Source organism: Lytechinus pictus, chromosome 2, assembly GCF_037042905.1.
Source record: "Lytechinus pictus isolate F3 Inbred chromosome 2, Lp3.0, whole genome shotgun sequence".
Classification (NCBI taxonomy): domain Eukaryota; kingdom Metazoa; phylum Echinodermata; class Echinoidea; order Temnopleuroida; family Toxopneustidae; genus Lytechinus; species Lytechinus pictus.
The window spans coordinates 17421317-17444099 of NC_087246.1; the positions used below are offsets into that span (position 1 = coordinate 17421317).

Sequence of the window (22783 nt, forward strand, 5' to 3'; positions counted from 1 at the left end):
AGTTGATAGGTGAAAGTTTGAACAATATTGGACAAACCACAAGAAAGTTATGAATTTTTAAATGTTGTAAATGTTGGTAATCACTATACCCATGGAGACTTCAAATTGGCCGCATATGGGATGTCATAGTGATGTAAGGCAAGGACTACTCTTCCATGTACTCCAATACATATTATGGCTAAAATGTGAATTTTCCCAAAAGTTTTATTTCAAATTATATTTTTCTTTCATGAGGACATAAAACAGTATACTACCTGGGTCATATTTAGATTACTGCCCCAGGGGAATGGGAACTTAGGAGAAAACCACAAATCCCTGATAATAAAGTACATGGCCTATTGGAAAGTTGTCCTTGCCCCTTGTCATAATTTACTTACCCAGTTGCCAATTTGAAATCTACATAGTATTAGTGATCTCAATTTTAAAGCAGCTATAACTTTCTTATTGCTTGTCCGATTTCTTTCAAACTTTCACCATTCTGTTCAATTTATTTTTCTCCTTCCCAAAACAACATGTCATGGCCAAGGCTGGATTCCCCTTTAAAGTGCATTGTTTAATATTATAGACTCACAAGACATGTCTTTTCGAGGCAAATGACAGTTTATCACTAAATGAGTTGTCTGAAAATAATAATAAATTAATTGTTTTTTTGTTGAAAATAAAACACATATTACCACTTCTTACTGAGGTAGTGGGGGCAAATGCGTTACTGTTGGTAACTACTTAAGTCTGAAATGAGCAAAAAAAAATTTACAAAGAAATATAGAAGAAAATTGTAACAATTTTTTATTTCATGGTATGTACTAAATAGTTTGAATGTTTTTTTCTACAGGGAACATCTGAAGAAGCTGGTCCAAACAGGGAGATCACAGACATTGCTGCTGCTGCTCAGAGTTTACAGCCAACAGGATATACTCTCCTAGATACAGAGGTATGACAAACTGCTTAAATGCAATCAATTGTAGTGAATTCATAGTTTATTTCTTTGCTTTTATCTGGGAATAATCGTCATGAAAAATTACACACGGGTTAGCGCAAAGCCCTGGAAAACTGAAAGAAAACTAAAAGAAACTAGGAAAACCCCCCCCCCCAGAAAATTGGGGAGAGTCCATATGAACTGTAATACGTACATTGTAGCAAATTTGGGTTTGGAAGCGAAATTTTTTTTCCCCAAATAAAAATATATTTTTTCCCCCCTCCTGTCAATATGATAAATTCGTAATGCATGTCCCCCATGTTAAAGGGGAATCCAACCCAACTAAAAACTTGTTTTTATAAGAAAAAGAAAAATCAGACAAGTTGATAGGTGAAAGTTTGAACAATATTGGACAAACAACAAGAAAGTTATGAATTTTTAAAAGTTGTAAATATTGGTAATCACTATATACCCATCAGACTTCAAATTGGCCGCATATGGGATGTCATAGTGATGTAAGGCAAGGACTACTCTTCCATGTACTCCAATACATATTATGGCTAAAATATGTCATTTTCCCCAAAAGTTTTATTTCAAATTATATTTTTCTCTCATGATGACATAAAACAATATACTACCTGGATTATAATTAGATTACTGCCCCAGGGAAATGGGTACATAGGAGAAAACCACAAATCCCTGATAATAAAGTACATGGCCTATGGGAAAGTTGTCCTTGCCCCTTGTCATAATTTACTTACCCAGTTGCCAATTTGAAATCTACATACTATTAGTGATCTCAATTTTAAAGCAGCTATAATTTTCTTATTGCTTGTCAGATTTCTTTCAAACTTTCGCCATTCTGTTCAATCTATTTTCTCCTTTCCTACACAACATTTTATGGCCAAGGCTGGATTCCCCTTTAAGTGTATCAAATTTTAGATATTTGTTAAAATGCCAACTGAAAAGAAAAAATAAAACCCATGAAATTAGTCATTTTATGGACATGTGGCGTGAAATTTTCTTTCACCTATAACTCCCAAGAGTCCAACATGTCTTGGTATCCAGCCATTAAGAATAATGCATATAAATTGTTTTGATGGCAAGCTTTATGTAATGGATTTAATGAACCAATGGAATGAGGTTTGACTATCCATATCTCCACAACCTGATTCATGTAGGAAAGCTCTTTGGAAAAGGTAATAATAGGTCTTTCCTTTGCCTTGTAGGTTAAAACCAAAGTGCCCTTCTTGCTTCGTCACACCCTACGTGAATACCAGCATATAGGACTGGACTGGTTGGTGACCATGCTGGAGAAGAAACTCAATGGTATCCTGGCAGATGAGATGGGTTTGGGCAAGACTATCCAAACCATTGCATTATTAAGCCATCTTGCCTGTGAAGAAGGTAGGCTTTTATTCACTTATTCTATTTCTTTAGGTTTATTATTTGATTCTGCCATCCCATAGACTTTATCAGATTTAAAAGCATAGATAGGGTTATACATCCTGTTCAGTATTATGACTACTATTTAGGCCTGGGACTTCCGGGTATTTTTGTTTTCGGGTACCCGAGGCAATTTTCGGGCGGGTACCCGAAATTCATGTTGCATGAAATATGACAAGTGGAAAAAGCCCCATAGGTGACATCATCCAGCCACTGCGCCGCAAGCAAACTTATGCATGAAAATATAGTAAGCATGCGCAGTGCAAGCCTCCCGTGCCCCACGCATTATTCCATAAAAACAAGTCTGTAATACTCTGTCACCTCGTACCAAAATCGACCTAGAATTCCACTTTCCTATATTTCATATTAATTATGAAAGGTATTCTCGGAGGATCTGTTTTCTTACCGATATCACACAGGTAAGCAAATTTTGATAACTTCTTGCTTTTCCGTCAAAATCTTACGAAGTAGCGTCGATATTACATCGTGTTCGTGAGTTTGTAGAATCTATCACTACATGCACAAAGTCAATTGATTTCCGGGCAGTTTCTGAGCGCTGAATGCGCCAGCCAATCACAATCGGGTTAGTATACATCTCTATGGGTATATCGCTAATCAGAACCGCAATGCATCACGGGATCGAAAGGGGGGCCGTTAGCTAGCTCTGCACGTGTGCAGAGCTAGCTAACGGCCCCCTTTTCGATCCCATGATGCATTGCGATTCTGATTAGCGATAAACCTTATTTTCGGTTTATGATGAACTGAAAATGGTAACACGAACGTGGTTGGCTGGCGCTTCGTATGCTCAAGCTGCAATTAAGAAACATGGCGACGATCGAACGATCTCAGTCACATCATCACTTGTAAAACTTGTATATTTATGGATATTTCGAGGTTAATTGGCGAGATTCAAAATGAGACTTGTGTACTTTTGTGATGAGTTACAATCATGTCTTACACTATGCACTACGCTAATACGTTATTGGTAAGCAATTTTCGGGTATCGGGTATTGATTTTTCTACCCAGGTACCCGAGGCTTCCGGGCGGGACCCGGGTACCCGGGTTTTAGTCCCAGCCCTACTACTATTTTTCTTCATTCTACAATATCGAATATATATATCAATATCATATCAAATTGCTATTATGTAATGTTAGAGGGATATAAAACTCCTGATTCATGGGAGAAGCAGGTCTGTTTCATAACAGAGAGGACTTGCATGGTTTTCAATACAAGAATAATCTATGCTAAGCAACATTATTTATTGCCCATCTTTCAAAGTATGAACTGTGAGAAGTCAATCAAACTGCAGATCAGGTGGAATGGCAATTATAAGTAGACTCTGAGAAAAGCCTAAAGGGGTATAACTTTACAGGTGCAGGTATGTCTGCAAAAGTCTCTGCTGACCATCAATGTCATTTGCTTCTGTCTATTATAGCTTGTTGGGGACCTCATCTTATAGTTGTGCCTACTAGTGTGATGCTCAATTGGGAGATGGAATTCAAGAAATGGTGTCCAGGCTTCAAGATCCTCACATACTTTGGTAGCCAGAAAGAGAGGAAGTTAAAGAGAACAGTAAGTCCAATTATTGAGATCATTTTGTATCTGGTTTCCATTCCTCGGAACTTCACCTTATATCACAAGAGATACTTCGCGCTCTCATCTTTCTCTCTTTTGCCTTTCAATTTCCATCTCTATGATTCCTCCTACCAGTAGTTCTTTTCAGGACTAAACACATGGTATTTTATAAGCCTCTTCTAAGTTATCTGTATGACAATGCAAAACTTCAAAGATTCCCCAGGCCCTGTCGCATAATGGCCGACTTTTATGGTAATTTGGTAATGGGAACTAGCATGAAAAAAATGGTTGTAGATTCATGTTACCATGGTATTTGCCATGATGATATTCTTGGTTTTGTAATTCTCAAATTGAATTGTTTGTATGAGGTTTAGCGCACCCACTAGTCTGACCATGATTTGATGGGTGCTATCCGACCTCACAGAATAAGAGATCTGTTTCCAATACCCTGAGACTGTGTGTCAATTAGACTCATGGGGAAGTTAATTCAGATACATAACTTTAGCCTGTGAAATTTCATCTTATTACATGTTTATTTTAAAACTTCACCATGGATTTGTTATTAGTGGAAATTTTCTTACTTGACTTCTTGCCATTGGGATTCATGGGGTATGAAAACTGGTTGATTTTAAGGGATTTAGTATTAAAGTATCATTTGCAAATCAATTTCTTTGTTGAAGGTCAAGTCCACCTCAGAAAAATGTTGATTTGAATCAATAGAGAAAAATCAAACAAGCATATTGCTGAAAATTTCATCGAAATCAGATGTAAAATAAGAAAGTTATGACATTTTAAAGTTTCGCTTATTGCTGAAAATTTCATCGAAATCGGATGTAAAATAAGAAAGTTATGACATTTTAAAGTTTCGCTTATTTTCCACAAAATAGTTATATGCAGAACTCAGTGATTTGCAAATGAGAGAGTTGATGATGTCCCTCACTCACTGTTTTGTTTTTTATTGTTTGAATTATAGAATATTTCAATATTTACAGATTTGACATTAGGACCAACTTGACTGAACCATAAAATGTCAAACAGTGGTGATTCCATATGTTCAGGGCGAAATAAAACTTTGTTTAACGGACAATGAGGAAAAAGTTAGAATATTTCATATAATGAAATGCAAAACAAATAATGAGTGAGTGATGTCATCAGTTCTCCCACTTGCATACCGACCGGGATGTGCATATAACTGATTTGTGAAATTAAGCGAAACTTTAAAATGTCATGACTTTCTTATTTTCCATCCGATTTTAATGAAATTTTCAGTATCGTGCTTGTTGAATTTTTCTCTTTTATTCAAATCAACTTTTTGTTGGGGTGGACTTGTCCTTTAATGGTTGAAGTTAGTGCTGGTTGGGCAGGTGTTATATTACGTACTTGTATTTCTTATTCTTTGACAGGGTTGGACCAAATCAAATGCCTTTCATATCTGCATTACATCTTACAAGTTAGTCATTCAGGACCACCAGTCATTCCGAAGGAAAAAATGGAAGTATCTGGTTCTTGATGAGGCCCAGAACATCAAAAACTTCAAGTCTCAGAGGTAAGTCAAATTGATTTGGTTATTGTGTACTGGGCCCATTTCATAGAGATCCACCATCACGGTAATGCTATGGAAACCTATGGTTACCATATTTATAAGTCTGGTGCCATTTTTATCTGCCAAGTAGGCAACTCAAAATTGAAAAGGAATTATGTATCGTCAAGGTTTGATAAATGTTTGCTTATAGTTGCAGAAGACTGAAATGATGGATTGACTACACTTGATTTGCTCTCGGCGAAACCAAACTGTGGATCATGCCCCGGAATGAGATGAGGTATCCTGTTCAGAAGACTGACCCAGGTCATCTTGAAGAAAACCATAATCCAAAAGATGAAGGACATTGTTATATCAAAATTCAATTGAGCAAGGTGAATTGATGGTTGCTTTATGATATCTTTATGTTGTTGCTCCTTTCTGCGAACAGATGGCAGACGTTGCTCAACTTCAGCAGTCAGCGTAGACTCCTCCTGACAGGCACACCCTTGCAGAACAACCTGATGGAGCTATGGTCTCTCATGCATTTCCTTATGCCTCATGTCTTCCAGTCCCATAGAGAGTTCAAGGAATGGTTCTCCAATCCCCTAGGAGGTATGATTGAAGGAACGCAAGAGTACAACGAAGGAATTATACGCAGGTTGCACAAGGTAAGCTGTATGTGAAAATGTCCTTTTTCGAACTTATCCTTGGGAGTTGCTCCGATGCAATTTCTGAAAACTTAATATCATATAAAAAATCATGTTCTTTTTTGCTGCGCCTCCGATGTAACTTCTAACAATCTTTAAAGAAATCATTTGATAGATACTGCATGCGCTAGAGGTGAAAATTCACTATTGCAAAAAATTGAGCTTTTTAAAAACAGTATAACTTTATGGTGTTTTGACTGCTCAGCATTGTCTGTTGGCACTGATTTTTGTTGTGAGTCTTATAACTGACTCAAGCAACAGTTCCTGCAAGGGAAAATGTGTTGACTAGAGCCAAATATAAAAACCTCAATAGATAGCCAAACTTTAACCCTCCCTGTTATCTTTACCAAGACTTGTTCTTAACCCTTACTGAATAGTGTACTGCCAGGCTTTGTAGTGCCTTGAAAATGCTGGGGTGGGTTACAGCTGATTAATCATTGTTAAGCTGCCTTGAAATGATGCATCCTCCATTTGTTGGCTTCAGTGTGTTTTACAACACGTGGAAGGAACCACATTGTATTCGTACTGTCTGATCAAGGCTGTTGAAGTGACAAAGGTTATAATTAAGATAATGATAATAACAATAGTAAAAGAATATTATACATTTATAAATTTCAGCTTTGAATTAAAACAAAATCATGTTTTTGCGCAATTATGGTCACACATTCAAAATTCTGTATAATTAAGTAACCCTGGTCTTAAATTTAGTCTCAACCAATCAGTGAGACCAGAAGGGGAAGAAAATTGAGCATCAAAATGAGAGCTTTTCACGTTAACAGATTTATTTTGAAAAAAAAATGTTGGCCTCAGAGGCCCCACCCCCAGTGCAGTTATGGTTAACCCTTATTCAATGTCTTGAGAATAGGGAATAAGAGCAATCGTCATGAGTATATGTATTGAGTTGTTTGTTTAAATGTGTTTGCACCTTCTGATGAGCTTTGCAATATGAACATGAATTCTTTTGCCTGTTTGGATCCGTAGGTGTTGAGACCATTCTTATTACGCAGACTGAAAAGTCAAGTAGAGAAGCAGCTTCCTCAGAAGTATGAGCATGTGATCCGTTGTAGGCTATCCAAGAGACAGAGGTATCTCTATGATGATTTCATGGCCCAAACAAAGTAAGTTGCAAAATGAAAATTATATCTCATCTAATTGAGTATCAGAATACTAGATATACTGAGTCATGATGCCATTCACTTTTAACGAAACATGCTTTCCCAAATGAATCTTGTAGATCTGATCTAGGTCTGAATATCTGCACATTGTTTTCCATGAATTGATTTGGAACCCAGGAGTTGTATTCACCAAACTGTAAAAAGTTTATATTTTTGGACTATGCATATGAAAACCTGTAGTAAGGTTTTTTTAGTGTTGTGAAAACAAAAATTCTCAAATTTTTTGTGCTTATCCTCATATCTAGTCCTATGTGTTGCTGTTTATTTTGGACTTTACTTCAGTTGACATTTAAATAAAAATATTGGCAAGCGCATGCATAGTAACTTTTTTTTTTTTTGTTACATGCATGTATTTGGCTTGTGAAAATAGAAATTGAGAGGAATGTAAAGCACTTTATTCCAATGCTTTTGGAGTTGGGTGTTACAGAGCTTCCAAGTCTCCCGGATCCTGCGGGAGAATACTGGATTTCGATCCAATCTCCCGTTCTCCCGACCCCATGCCAAAATCTCCCGGATAATTGTGATTTTTAGCTGTTAAATTTTAAAATTCATACAAACGACTGTTTTACGAGTCTAGCATGTTCAACTCCCTTTACACCCACGTGGAAACTCCTTATCACATTTTCATTTTACCCAGTTACTTTTACCAGTTTTTGTATAATCGTACATTGATTTCCAATGTAATTGAAGATAATTTTACCGAACGACTGGTGAATTAGTCTAACAAGCAATTTTTTTTTCTGGTTCTGCAATGTGCATGTGCGTGATGGAAACACTTTAGCGGCACTCCATGCCTATGCCCCCCGACGCGCCCCGGCGTGGCACTGCCTGGTCTCCGGCAGAGTGCGCCGCGGCAGGAGGCTATGCGAGAAGGGAAGTCCGATGTATTTTTCGGAAGCTTGTGTGCGCTTTATTCGAGCTGAAACTGTGGATCAACGATGAGTTACTATTATAATTACACCCTGACTTTTAGGAATAATTTTATTGACAATCCTGAAGAACAGAAGCAAAGTGGAGATTTTTTTTGCCTACTTTTACTTGGGTTGATCGGATTCGAACATTTTCTTTTTCGTGAGTGAGCTAGCCTGGCGCTGGCTGGCTGTGCGTGCTTGCTACAAAAAGGCAATTTTCACAGGAATCCCTCGGCCCTCAGACTTTAAACAGGCCACATATAAGTCTTTACAGGGCCAGGCAAGCTCATCTTCCACTACTGCAGCCCTTTCCCCCTCTGGACAATAAAGGTATTTTCTTGTTGAATGCATTCTTTTGTGAATCATTTTATGTTCTACTGTATTGCCTGAAATCAGGCTTGACCTTATTTTTTTAGTCAATGACAGACAATTCATCATTTCATGAAATCTCTCTAATGTGCATTTAATCTATGTGCCAAAAGTTTTGATGGTTTAGACAGCTGTCGGATACTATCAAATGTTGTTTCTTAATGAGTTTTGCTACCCAAAACTCCCGTCCGTGGGACATTTCGCCGCGCGCTCCCTCACAAAATCATACCTCCGCGAAATCTTCTGGATTCTATCATCCCAATGTTGGCAGCTCTGGTGTTACTGCTGATTAATCAATGTTAAAATGCCTTTGAAATGATGCATCCTCCATTTGTTGGCTTCAGTGTGTTTTACAACACGTGAAAGGAACCACATTGTATTCGTACTGTCTGATCAAGGCTGTTAGGAAAACACTGCCCGACTTGCGCCAGAAACATTAGATAGGATGGAAGATACTAGTCATTTTTGCCAGGGTTCTTTTTTAAGGTTCTTGCATTTTGGTTAAATTGAATGAAACTTGAGAATAGTAAAAATTGATTGATTGAATGCAAATGAGTCTGATATTTGATATGTTATGAAGTGGGTCTTTTTCTCAGACTGGTTATGGATATATTATTTTTTTCTTCAACTTTGTTTTTACCCAGAACCAAAGAAACCCTCAGCACTGGTCACTTCATGAGTGTGATCAATGTTCTGATGCAGCTGCGTAAGGTATGCAACCATCCAGATCTGTTTGAAGAGAGACCAATAGTTTCACCATTTACCATGATTGGCATCCTCTACTATACAGCTTCACTGGTCCACAGAGCCATGGAGTACAACCCACTCAAGGTATTATATCCTCTGCTTCGTACTAGAAGTACTTCTCAATTTTTACAGCTTTTCCTCTTATAGGGATTAATTTTTTCTGCAGATCTCTATACACCTTGACAACTTTGTCGCCAACACTTGGGACCAAGTTATTACATTTATTTAAAAAAAAAAGGTTTAAAGATTGTGAATAGACAAGCAGTTATGTTTAACTTATGTCTCAATGAGAAGAAAAGGTTGAAAAAAGAAATCACTGAAAGCCACCTCAAAATTGCCAAGATGAACGACAAAAGTTTCAAAGTCAAGGTCAAGGGTCATTATAGGTGAACAAACTAGGATTTTGTTGTTAATGGATTTTTTCCCCTCTTTTTGTTTGATATATTATTCATTGACATTTTCAGTTAGCACTGCTGCTGTATTTAACTGCAATGCAGGCAAGACTCCCAGAGGTGTACCACTTTTTTTAATTGTTCTTTTTTTCAACAATTGGTGAAATGCTGAAGTGCAAGGATGTTGAAGTTTCCCTTTTTTGTAGGTTATCCCTTTCCTTTCCTTGTGTCTAGTATGCCATGAATAAATGTATGTCAGTGATGTGAAATAGAGCAGTGTGGGTATTCTATCTTGTTATTTATTAAAACATCTCAAATTGAATTGTTTGTATGAGGTTTAGCGCACCCACTAATCTGACCATGATTTGATGGGTGCTATCCGACCTCACAGAATAAGAGATCTGTTTCCAATACCCTGAGACTGTGTGTCAATTAGACTCATGGGGAAGTTAATTCAGATACATAACTTTGTGTTGAAAAGCCAAAATCAAAAATATTTTGGCAGGTACCTATTACAGAGCGTCCAAGTCTCCCGGATCCTGCGGGAGAATACTGGATTTCGATCCAATCTCCCGTTCTCCCGACCCCATGCCAAAATCTCCCGGATAATTGTGATTTTTAGCTGTTAAATTGTAAAATTCATACAAACGACTGTTTTACGAGTCTAGCATGTTCAACTCCCTTTACACCCACGTGGAAACTCCTTATCACATTTTCATTTTACCCAGTTACTTTTACCAGTTTTTGTATAATCGTACATTGATTTCCAATGTAAATGAAGATAATTTTACCGAACGACTGGTGAATTAGTCTAACAAGCAATTTTTTTTTTTTCTGGTTCTGCAATGTGCATGTGCGTGATGGAAACACTTTAGCGGCACTCCATGCCTATGCCCCCCGACGCGCCCCGGCGCGGCACTGCCTGGTCTCCGGCAGACTGCGCCGCGGCAGGAGGCTATGCGAGAAGGGAAGTCCGATGCATTTTTCGGAAGCTTGTGTGCGCTTTATTCGAGCTGAAACTGTGGATCAACGATGGGTTACTATTATAATTACACCCTGACTTTTAGGAATAATTTTATTGACAATCCTGAAGAACAGAAGCAAAGTGGAGATTTTTTTTGCCTACTTTTACTTGGGTTGATCGGATTCGAACATTTTCTCTTTCGTGAGTGAGCTAGCCTGGCGCTGGCTGGCTGTGCGTGCTTGCTACAAAAAGGCAATTTTCACAGGAATCCCTCGGCCCTCAGAGACTTTAAACAGGCCACATATAAGTCTTTACAGGGCCAGGCAAGCTCATCTTCCACTACTGCAGCCCTTTCCCCCTCTGGACAATAAAGGTATTTTCTTGTTGAATGCATTCTTTTGTGAATCATTTTATTTTCTACTGTATTGCCTGAAGCTTGAACTTATTTTTTTAGTCAATGACAGACAATTCATCATTTCATGAAATCTCTCTAATGTGCATTTAATCTATGTGCCAAAAGTTTTGATGGTTTAGACAGCTGTCGGATACTATCAAATGTTGTTTCTTAATGAGTTTTGCTACCCAAAACTCCCGTCCGTGGGACATTTCGTCCGCGCGCTCCCTCACAAAATGATACCTCCGCAAAATCTTCTGGATTCTATCATCCCAATGTTTGCAGCTCTGCTATTATTCTATTCTTCCTCCCTTGTCATGAACATGTACCTTATTCAGATGACTGTTCTCATGATCATTTTCTCTATGTGTACTCTCTCCATGGCTCCACAGCAAGTAAGCCTACAAGCATTGAACCTGTGCATCGCAGACTTGGAGATCTCAATGCCTGCCTATGCGGCCCATAGGACCTGCCAGCTTCAGACACCAAGAAAGCTGATTGAGGAGATAGACAGTGCTCCTGAACCACCATCAAGACCTCCCAAGGTCAAGGTCAAACCAGGAAAGCTCTATCCATCACCCATGGCTCTACAGGCTCAGAAAGAAGGTAAGACACTCCATTTTCGTCATTTAACATGTTTTATTCAAAGAATTTTCACAAAAAAACATGATTGTACAGATTATTTATTTGTATGATTGTCTTATTTAGTGCAGAGCTGTAATATTGATTTAAATGTGGTCTACCTTATATATGCTAATCCAAGGCATTGACCCATTAGGCTGCTATGGATTGTGCGTCTGACTCTGTTTGATACCTTGGGGCAAGTGTAATGTCAGAAGCAGTGTTGGTATTTGGTGGTTTAAAAGACTTGTGCATGCAAGCAAAATCTTTTTTAATGAAAAAATACTTGTGACTTGCACACAGCATTCTACTTCTCTTTTAAATTACAGCAAGAGCTAGTCCGTCCTTAGTGAATCGTCCCAGTGACCGAGCTTCTCCATCAGCTCTTCATATACACGGGCGTGGTTCCCCATCGATGGTGAGGGTGGCTTCTCCAAGTAGCAAAGGAACACCAGGGTCATCTGGGGTAACTCAAGTCCTTGTTAGGTCAAGCTCAGGGGTCACTTTGCAACCAAGAGCATCAACACCATCACAAGGTAAGCCATGTTTACACTCAATGTAAGAGAAATAACCATTAATTATTGGTACCTGTTTTGGGGATTACTGTTTGAGCGAACCTTGTATAAACATAAACGAAGATGTAGGTTTTTAGGCACTTATGAGTATTTTTTCTGTCACTGGATCCTTGGTTTGCAAACCCTCAACCTGTCCTGTATCCATGTTGACATGCCCAATAATTAAAGAAATTGTCATTGAGACTTGTGACATTGTATTTTCCGAGCAGGTACTCCTCAGATCCTACAGGGACGTCCTGGTACGCCTCCTGTCTCGCTGACAGCTATCAGCAACCCCAGGTCACCGGGTACCCTAACATTGGTTTCCCAGAGCCCTCAGCCTGTACCCAGCGGTACACCCCTGCAGCAGCTGCCTGGGTACACTGGAACTGTCAGTGGGAATGTGAGTTCTCTTGGTCAGCGCAGGGTGCTGTTACAGCAACAGCAGGTAGGCTCCTGTCTCTTCCAGGTGGATGTTGATACTTACATGTCTTCTCTTTTGTAACATAATACAATTGTCAAAATGGTCCAAAATTGGGGCAAGGGGGAAACGGGTGCTCAATTCATATGATAGAAAAAAAATATTTATTCAAACCAACTTTCATATTATCCCCCTTTTCTGATTGAACACAATTCATCAAATAATTGAAAATATATGTTCCTTTACATAGTGAAAGATTTATGCATTTCTGATGATTTAGAGTGATCTGACAAAATCAACTTTCATTTGACTGGTGAAAAAAAATTTGAAAGAAAATATATTCATTGTAATTTTCTGTCGAAAATTTTTTGTTAGCCCCCCCCCCCCCCCTGCTATCGTGATATTAGAGGAACAAAGTTGTAAAATGTGTGAGATAATCATGTTAAAAAAAACCTTGTCTTCTCAGTGTTTGGCTCTGTTTAATCCATTTACCAGCAGTGGCCAAAATACCAATGCTAGCATAACTCCACACTGTGAATGTTAGCTGTGGCACTGGCCAGAAAGTAAAATAATCAGAGAGCTAGATGACATAAAGCTTGAATGCCTTATGAAATCACTGGGCTTTCTGATTAGACACATTTTTCCAAATTTGAAGTTTTTCAGATGTTGGTATTCTCTGCTCCAAATTTTACAGGTCATCGGGTCAGTGAATAAAAATAAAATTATATTATCCTATTTTCTGTCTAGAAATTATGTTGTCCATATGCCATGTTATAATAAAGAAACAGACCTGTAGAATTTTAAAGATAATCATGTTCAATTCCTTATATTGTATTTATTTGTATCTGTAGGTGAGTGGAGCTGGTACAAATGGTCGAGCTTCCCTAATCACTACACAACCCATCACGGTACAGCTACAATCAGGTTCAACGAACTCAGCACAGCAAACGGGTCAGAGATTACTGGCAGGCCAAATACGACAACTTCCGCAAGGTAACCATCGTTCTTTCTCCATGTATAAAGAGTTGTAGTGATATTGACAATCTGCCATCATAAGCTATTTATTTTTTCATTGTATTCTGTTTTTGAGAATGTTTGTTTTTCTCCTGTTACTAAAAGCACATGTAAGGTTACAACAATGTATTCTCTCTATTCATGATAGATGACTATCTGAAGTTGTTATTATTTCATTTGAGTAAAGAAAATATCGGTCATGATCATATATAATGTTGGTACTACTTATGTCCTTAAAAAGTTTTTTTTTGTAGTTTTGAGACAATGAATTGATATCACATATCCTGTATTCATTCATCAGGCGGTATCGTCCAAATCATTCAAACATCAGGAGGACAGCAGATCATCCGGCCAGCCGTCCAGCTTACGAGCCAAGCTAACCTTGTTAATGCGCAGCGTTCATCAAACTCCCCAACCCTGGCTGCACAGAGACAAGGCACTCCACAAATGGTTCTGTCACACACCGCTGCCCAGCTCCAAGCTGCTCAGCAATTGCACCAGTCCATTCAAAGACAGTTGACGGCACAGGGTGTAAGCCCTAGCCAGGCTCAGGCTGTAGCCTCACAACTTTCAAAGGTCACTGCTGGTCAGTCTCCTCTGCAACTGCAGCAAAGACAGATAGTTCTGCAGCAGCAGCAACAGCCGCAACAAGTTGTGATCAATGCCAAAGGAGCGAGTGTGCACACAACACCAGCAACACAAACTGTCACATGTGCGAGCTCGTCATCAAGGCCCAGCAGTCCATCTATTACCATAGTTCAGGCAGCGAGGAATGTCAATGCCTCAAGCCCTGTGTCGGGAGTTATCAAGACATCAAGTCCTACCACAAAGACTGTTACAGTGCCCTTGGCCTCTGAGAAAGCAACAAATGCTGCTAAGATGGTTGGGGCTTCAAGTCCGGCCGTGAAGACAACTATGGCTGGTGTGTCTCCTAGAGGTGAGATAACCTTCAGAATGTACAGTTCAAGGTCAAGATCACTGCAGCATTAGATTGATTTGAATAAAAGAGAAAAATCATACAGGCAGAACTCTAAAAATGTCATCAATATTGGATGTAGAAATCTTAATTTTATGATACAGTTGTATGCACAACATGGGTGATATGCAAGTGAGAGATTGCATCAGATTGAAAATAGTTGTGGGGCATTGTGTGTATTGATATTGAGCTAGAGTTCAGTGAATAATGCATTCTGTGCGCTGGTTGAATGAAGTTCTAGATTGTTTTCCTCAGCCCATTTATATCTTTCTTTTTTTTTTAGTGTCAACAGGAAAGGAGGAGTCAAAAGAATCAAAAGAAGCAGCTGAGAAACTCAAGAAAGCAGAAAGAAAAAGAAAATCATCACCACTCTATCTGGTAAGTTGCATTTCTCTCTGTTTCTACCTTACAAGTTAAATACTGTATTTCAGCATTTTGGTAAGAATATTTTCTTGAACCCAAAATACTAGCAATTTCTTTTTAGAAAGGAAGACATGTATAGGCAAGTCTGCCTAGATAATGTGTTGTATTGTGCACAACTACAAAAAAGCTGCTATGAGAATAGTGAACTTTGATTTCGGTGATTGATGAACTCAATACATTTGATTAACTTATATAATGTCAAATAATTCATTGTTTGCATTAAAGTCAAAGCAATTTGACTGGCAGGCAGTAACAGGTTATAAATATGGTCATGTTATTGAAGTCTGAAGAGAATACCCAGTAAAAACAAAACTGGTGAGCAAACTCTCTTTTCCCCACAAAGTGTGATAGTACAAGAAGGAAATATGTTGTTAATCCTAATTGACTATTTTTGTGTTTTGCTGAACTGTTGTCAAGTTCAGATATGAGGCTAGAATACTTGGCTCAGTTTAACCACAATAACTGCAATCAAGTCGTCCTAGCCGAGATAAAATTCCCACACACGAGTCGCTGAAGCTGTGTTTTGTGCTTCATGCGGTCCTCGAGTTGGGAGACATTGCTTATTTAAGTGCATATTTTGCAACAAGTAAAATTTCTCAATGATCCAGATGCCAGAATGTGAAATGCTCAGAGATGTTCTGGTCAGTGTATCAATCCCAAAGTATGGCCCCTATTTTTCAATAGCTCCAAAATACCCAGTTCTTTTTTAGGCATAAGTGCTATGTAAAAACAGATTATTGTTAGTAATATTATTAGGGTTATTAGTATCTTTTGCATGTGTTTAGTATTTTTGTAAAAATCAAAATCTTCAGAGTAATGTTAGATTTTGGAATGTCTATAATTATTGGTCAAGTGTCAAAGTTTGGAAACTGTTTCTCCTATGATACATTGTGATCCTTGAATGTTGATATCTTTCACTTCTATAACGGTACCTATTCCTAAGACTGCATTTTTTTTACTTACAGGAATCACTTGACAAAGCTAGAGCGGATGAGCGTAAGGCATGCCTCTCCCGTATTGCCTCCTTCAATCAGCAACGCTGCAATGCCAAACCAGTGTACGGTCAAGACCTCTTCACAGCCGTGTCTCTCTACCATACCTCTAAACCTGCTGGTAAGAGAAGACCCTTCAGCAATGGGGTGGGTAACATCCACTGCTATCACTCGCTGGTAGGAGATGCCCTGAGGAGAGTGGAGGTAGCCTATAAGAAGACCAGGAATCTCAGGAATATCCTCCACTCTCCAGAAGACTACCTTGAGGAACTACAGCAGATCATCAAGAGGTATATGTTGGACTGTTCAGTAGTGGTCAGAAAAAATGCAGAAACAGCTTGCCATGTGTTCAGGGGAATGAAAAAACTATTGGTTTTATAATTTTCATATGACTTTCTTTGTCATTGTGGTAATTAGAGTGCTTGTCAGATTTTTCCATTCTATAGAGAATCTAATGAGACTAGATGGTTTCAACTGGCACCGACCATTTTTAATTGCTTAATATGCTAATCGATTCTGGTGATTTGTTAAACATCAGTGGCCAAAATACCAATGCTAGCATAACTCCACACTGTGAATGTTAGCTGTGGCACTGGCCAGAAAGTAAAATAACTAGAGAGCTAGATGACATAAAGCTCGAATGCCTTATGAAATCAATGGGCTTTCTGGTTAGACAGGTTAGACGTATGTTCAATATCTACTTAGCTGCTGTTCCAAGTGCTTAAAAAAGATGAACTATTAGCAAAAAATTTATAGTTGGTTTTATGTCATATGTATAAAGTTTTACTACAACCCTAAAAGGTGGGGGGGGGGGGATAAGCAACATTCTACATCTCATGCGAAAAGTGAATCTATCTTTTGCATGAGGCTTTTTATCATTTCTATACATTAACAGGAAAGCTTTTATTGTTAGAATAAGAGATAGAGCTTTGAAAATAACTTCTTTTGTTTCTTATAGGTACACCTTTGTGGTTCCACGTGTTTCAGCACCACTCATCACCATGCACACCTCGCATACACCACCTTCATTGCTGAATAAAGAGAGGAGTTTGATAGACACACTAACGGCAGAGGTCAAACCTAGGTCTTGGTGTCTACATCCTATAGAGAATCTAATGAGACTAGACATGCCTGAACTAAGACTCATTCAATATGATTGTGGTGAGTATACCAACCACTTTACTACAAAAATTGTATTTTTCCAATTTTATCAACATCTATGTATTTTGTAAATTTCATGTGTGCAGTAGAGTCTGCATAAGTTGATCTTCCTTGTCAAAGAATTTCTGCAGAATGTGCATTAACTTATGTTTGAAAGCACACTGATAACATTTTGTATTGTAAAGAGGTGAGCAAATCATTAATGATTGCAGTAGGTATATATTACAAGTCCATTTGATCAAACTGTTGAATCATGGTTAAGAATCCAGGAATTCTATGAGGAATTTAGGTTTGAGCACGGTGTTGTTTAAAGCGCCTGTGGTATTGTGCCTTTAACAGGTAAACTGCAGACTCTGGATGTGTTACTGAGGAAGCTGAAGGCGGAGACTTCCAGGGTTCTCATCTTTACCCAAATGACCAAGATGCTGGACGTCTTAGAAAGGTTTCTCAACTTCCATGGTCATATCTACCTCAGGCTGGATGGTACAACTAAAGTTGAGCAGAGACAGGTATTATGTCGTGAGACTTCTTTTGTTTATACCATTAATTTGCTGTTCTCATAACCAGTTTAAAAGTAAAGCGTAACTGGCAATATGCATGCTGCAAGATGGTGTGAGCATGAACCACTCTTGAAGATGCAAGTTTTTCTGTTGCAGGTTACACTGTAATTCATCTAGTGTGCATGCAAAATAAATGTCCGGTGACAAAAATGTGAAATAATTGTTCTGTCCATTTATTTGGACAGGGGGAAAAATCCATGCTTTGTATCTCTCATAAGTAATTTATATACAGAGAAGATAGCAGTTTTCTTTTTCCTCTGTATTTTATTCTATTGTAAAAATACAGCAGGTTTTATGAATATAACTTAGCCCCCCCCCCCCCCCCATTGTATTATTAACAAACATATTGTATAGAAAAGCGTTACATTGCTGCCTTTTCACCCAAATTGCCCTTTGTCATCCCTCTTATTCATGTAATGTTTACATGTTGACATCGCTTAATATAATGGATCAGGATGTGATTCTTACCTGGGAAAAAGTTGATGTAATCGAGATATATTCGGTATTTATGTTAAATTGTATTAAATGTTTATTGTGTTTGAATGTTTTTCTGTAGCCCATGTCAATGTTGCAATCCTTATTCCATGCTTAGATTATGATGGAGAGATTCAACAAGGATCCTCGTATCTTCTGCTTCATCTTGTCAACACGAAGTGGTGGTATGGGTGTCAATCTGACTGGTGCCAATGCAGTGGTCTTCTATGATAGTGATTGGAATCCTACCATGGATGCTCAGGCTCAGGACAGGTGTCACCGCATCGGTCAGACGAGGGACGTCCATATATACAGGTGTGTACCTTCTTCAATTTGACCTGACCAGTCAATCGGCTGGTATTGACGGGTTTTTGTCCACTTGTAAAAGTAGCTAAAGATTCAATCCGCTACACACACAAGATTTGAATTGTGAGCCTGAACCACCTAAATTCTCTATTACTGTACCCTTTACCTCAAACCTAAAGATTTCTAAACATAACCAAATCGTGCAAGCCTAGTCCGAAATTTCGGGTGTAAGTTTTTATTAGTTAACAATTGTTGGAACAGCTGATGCTACACTTGACTCAAATGACGAATTTAAGGAAAGATTTTTACATGTATTGTGAGGGGATTGTTTGGACAGATCTTGGGTATGGGCAAATCATCCATTGTGGTTATGATGATAGCACAACGCAACAGACTAGAGTCTCTGATAACCTCTGATGTGAAATCGTTATATTTTTATCTGAACCACACTTGCTTGTGTCATGCTTGCAACCATGATTTGATTTCATCATTATTTTGGGTTATTGAGTTTTCCCTTTTTTGTCTCGCCTGCATAGCAGAGCAAGACTATAGGCGCCGCTTTTCCGACGGCGGCGTCGTCAACATTGAAATCTTAACCAAGGTCAAGTTTTTGAAATGTCATCATAACTTAGAAAGTATATGGACCTAGTTCATGAAACCTGGACATAAGGATAATCAAGTATTACTGAACATCCTGCCTGATGTCATTTAGGGTCGATGAACTTAGACCATGTTGGGGGAATCAATATTGAAATGCATTTCAGAAACATGGCCAAGATCAAAGGTCATTTATAGGTCAATGAACTCTGGCCGTGTTGGGAGTATGTGTTGAATTGGCATCATAACTAAGGAAGTTTATGGATCTAGCTCATGAAACATCGACATAAGGATAATCAAGTATGAATGATTGTTTTGCACATGTCTTAGGTCACATGATCATGGTCAAAGGTCATTTTGGGTCAATGGGCACAATATTTTATTATCATATTAGTGTTTTCTTCTGTGAATAATATTCATTAGTTATTTTCAAAGGAAGCATTGCTGCTATATCGCATTGCGTAATGCAGGCGAGACTGCCAGAAGTGTTCCACTTGTTTCCTCGTTGCATGGATAACTTTCCTCGGTCTTCTCTCTCCATTGCCAGCATCTCCATCTCTATTTGGTGTGTTTTGAGGCTGCAGGGTATGATGATATCAAAACCTTGTAACATTGAATCTTCAATGAATTGATGATAGTGGGTCTATGATATGTCAATATTGTAAATGATTGAGATTGTAGTGTGTTTTAGAAAATAATCTTCTTTGAAACGTTACAAATTAGACATTCGATTATTCCATTTCAGCTATCCATAGTCCCAAGGAAAGGGTCATAAAATTATCATCCGTAATCAATATTTTATTCCTCTATTTCCATGCTGTTAGTCTTACCTGGAAAAGTGGTATATGAACATTACTTGACATTGTTTTTTACATTTATATTGATGGTTTATATCGCCATGCCATGTTCTTTACAAACTCTAATCAAATACCCAACTATGCAACACTGCAGACCTAGTGTGTATAACTAGGAATTTTCTCTTTACATTGACTTTGTTTATTTGCAGATTGATAAGTGAGATGTCTATTGAAGAGAATATCCTGAAGAAGTCTAATCAGAAGAGGCTGCTCATTGATGTCTCCATTGAAGGAGGAAACTTTACCACTGCTTTCTTCAAGAAGGTATGTACCATCTCCTATTTAAGGCAAGTTCTAAAGAGAGATTGATGTTTTAACCAAAAAAGTAGATTGGTAAAAGTTGCTTCGATTCAGAAAATACATATTTCAAACTTTCCCCATCCCTTTCTGCTTCCAGGGTTGAATTGCTTTTAAGTTCTTGGAACTTCAATATTTGACAGAAGATCTTAACAGTCAGTGACTTGTTCTTTTCAGCATACTATCAAGGATATCTTTGATGTGTCTAAGAGTGCTGGATCTCTTGAAGACCTGGTAGAAGTTGAGAAGCCAGTGCACGTGGAACAACCTAAGGAATCTCAACAACCTGAGCAAGATGCCAAGGCAGCTGATCCTCTCTCCCAGTCAGAGTTGGAAAAGGTAATAAATTTTATTGCAAGGTTGACATTTATTAGTGAAATGTGTTGTGTTATAATTTTTCAATACTCTTTCATGTGTAGCCATTGTGTCAAACAGAAATGGAATTAATGAGTTGACAGACTAATTTCACAAAAATAAAACAACATATTAATTTCAGCTTACTATCCCTTGGCTGTCCAAACCTTGTAATTCAACATTAAACAAAATTGCGTGGAGCTCGGAAAACTGCATTTTATAAATGTGATGTTGTCTAGGAATGGTCTTCTAATTGCCATAGATAATTCTTCCTTGGCTACTTATGTCAAAACTAAAAAAAAAATTGGTTTTAGCTGTCCTGAAAAGTTAACATTTTGATGTACAAGGGTCACAGCCCAGTGACATTACAGTACTTCCTTCCAAAGAAACCCAAGTATGTAATTGATTATGATTTCAGTGGTTATGATGATAGCACAACGCAACAGACTAGAGTCTCTGATAACCTTTGATGAGAAACCGTTATTATCTATCTGAACCACAACGTAATTTAGAAATAGGAAAAGTAGAGTCATCATTATTACCATCACGTTCTCCATCACCATCATCAACGCCATCACCACCATCACAACTGTTTTCATCACCGTCATCCATACCATCATCACGACCATCATCACCACCATGAACATCACCATCATCACCATGATCATCATTTCTGATAATTTCCACCATCACTATCATCGTCACCATCTTCACCATCATTATCATCACCATTATTGCCTCTACTCTAGCTATTTTCTGTTAATTTTCATCATTATTAATTGCTCTAGGCCTTAGCCCGAGCAGAGGACGACACCGACGTGAAGGCTGCATCCAGGGCACATGCCGAGCAGGATGCTGAGCTGGCTGAATTTGATGAGAGCATCCCATATGAGGGAGAGGAAGGCAAAGGCAAGGAGGAGTCATCCAAGTTGGAGATGGAGCTAGCACAACTCAATGAACAGGTTTGTCTTGTATTGCCTCTATAATTCTTTGACATAGGGAGTGTTGCATGGAGCACCGTGTCAGTGATTTTCTCTGAAATGTGAGTCACTCAGAATCAAGGATTTCTGGAGCTTATGAAACAAACAAAAATCATTTGCTCCATGAAAGGCTCCCCTGTGCTCTAATAGCGTTGGTTAGTTTCAACACTATTCCTTTCTTTGACCATGTTTTTGGTATCAACATTGAAATCTTACAAAGATTTAGTTTTCAAAATGTCATCATAACTTCCAAAGTATATGGATAGAGTTCATGAAACTTGGACACAAACATATTCACGTATCACTTACGGCCTTGCAGGAGTTATAGTTCAGATGATAGCAATGTGGTTATGATGATAGCACAACGCAACAGACTAGAGTCTCTGAAATATCTTGATGAGAAACCGTTTATTTCTATCTGAACTACTTGCTATTTAGAAATGAAGGTTCTTCTAGAGTTAAGAATGAATTTATTTTGTGATGGGGGTTGGTATCCATAGATAATTTTTTCTCTTTTGTTTATTTTAATGAAATTAAATTGTTATTTGAATTGTACATTGAGTTTAAATATAATGTAATCATTATTTGTTCGATCATTTTCTTTGTTTAAGGATAATTCAAATATTAAATGATATCTTACCTCTCTGTTATGAATTATTAGCTACAGAGGCATGTAGGGTAATGACTAGCATGATAGAAGTTGAAAGAGAGAGAGATCAGATTTAATTTCTAATGACATATTATTATTATTGTATGTACATAGCTGACACCTATTGAACGGTATGCTGTTGTTTATTTGGAAGAAACTCTTGAACCTATCACAGCTGAGGAGCTCAAAGAAGCAGAGGTGAGATATTAATACCAAAGAACTAATTTATAATATATCAATAATGCACATTTATGAGTGTGCTGTGTTGATGCAGTGTACTTTAGGGTATTTACAATGCATAGCTCTTTTGCATAATATTGCTAATACTCAAGCTGCCTGTATCATCACCAACATCACAATTTTTAATATGTGCATTATTTATTTTATAAATCGGGGCTGCAAAGTGAATTTGTAGTAGAAAGTTTGT

The 22783-nt window shown here is 38.0% G+C and overlaps 1 protein-coding gene across 1 annotated transcript in view; it reads left to right on the forward strand.

Moving 5' to 3' along the window:
* The window catches only part of LOC129254672 (helicase SRCAP-like), a 46049-nt gene that overhangs the window by 15843 nt on the left and 7423 nt on the right, over positions 1-22783 (forward strand). Inside the window, exons 13-33 of the mRNA XM_064111521.1 lie at positions 833-931; positions 2146-2323; positions 3800-3936; positions 5343-5485; positions 5910-6129; positions 7150-7286; positions 9268-9454; positions 11513-11726; positions 12071-12277; positions 12526-12743; positions 13568-13709; positions 14032-14667; positions 14990-15084; positions 16095-16411; positions 17080-17282; positions 17622-17791; positions 18435-18631; positions 20226-20340; positions 20551-20712; positions 21516-21689; positions 22471-22554. Of these exons, the coding sequence (XP_063967591.1) occupies positions 833-931; positions 2146-2323; positions 3800-3936; positions 5343-5485; positions 5910-6129; positions 7150-7286; positions 9268-9454; positions 11513-11726; positions 12071-12277; positions 12526-12743; positions 13568-13709; positions 14032-14667; positions 14990-15084; positions 16095-16411; positions 17080-17282; positions 17622-17791; positions 18435-18631; positions 20226-20340; positions 20551-20712; positions 21516-21689; positions 22471-22554 (4035 nt within the window). The remainder of the gene's footprint in view (positions 1-832; positions 932-2145; positions 2324-3799; positions 3937-5342; positions 5486-5909; positions 6130-7149; positions 7287-9267; positions 9455-11512; positions 11727-12070; positions 12278-12525; positions 12744-13567; positions 13710-14031; positions 14668-14989; positions 15085-16094; positions 16412-17079; positions 17283-17621; positions 17792-18434; positions 18632-20225; positions 20341-20550; positions 20713-21515; positions 21690-22470; positions 22555-22783) is intronic.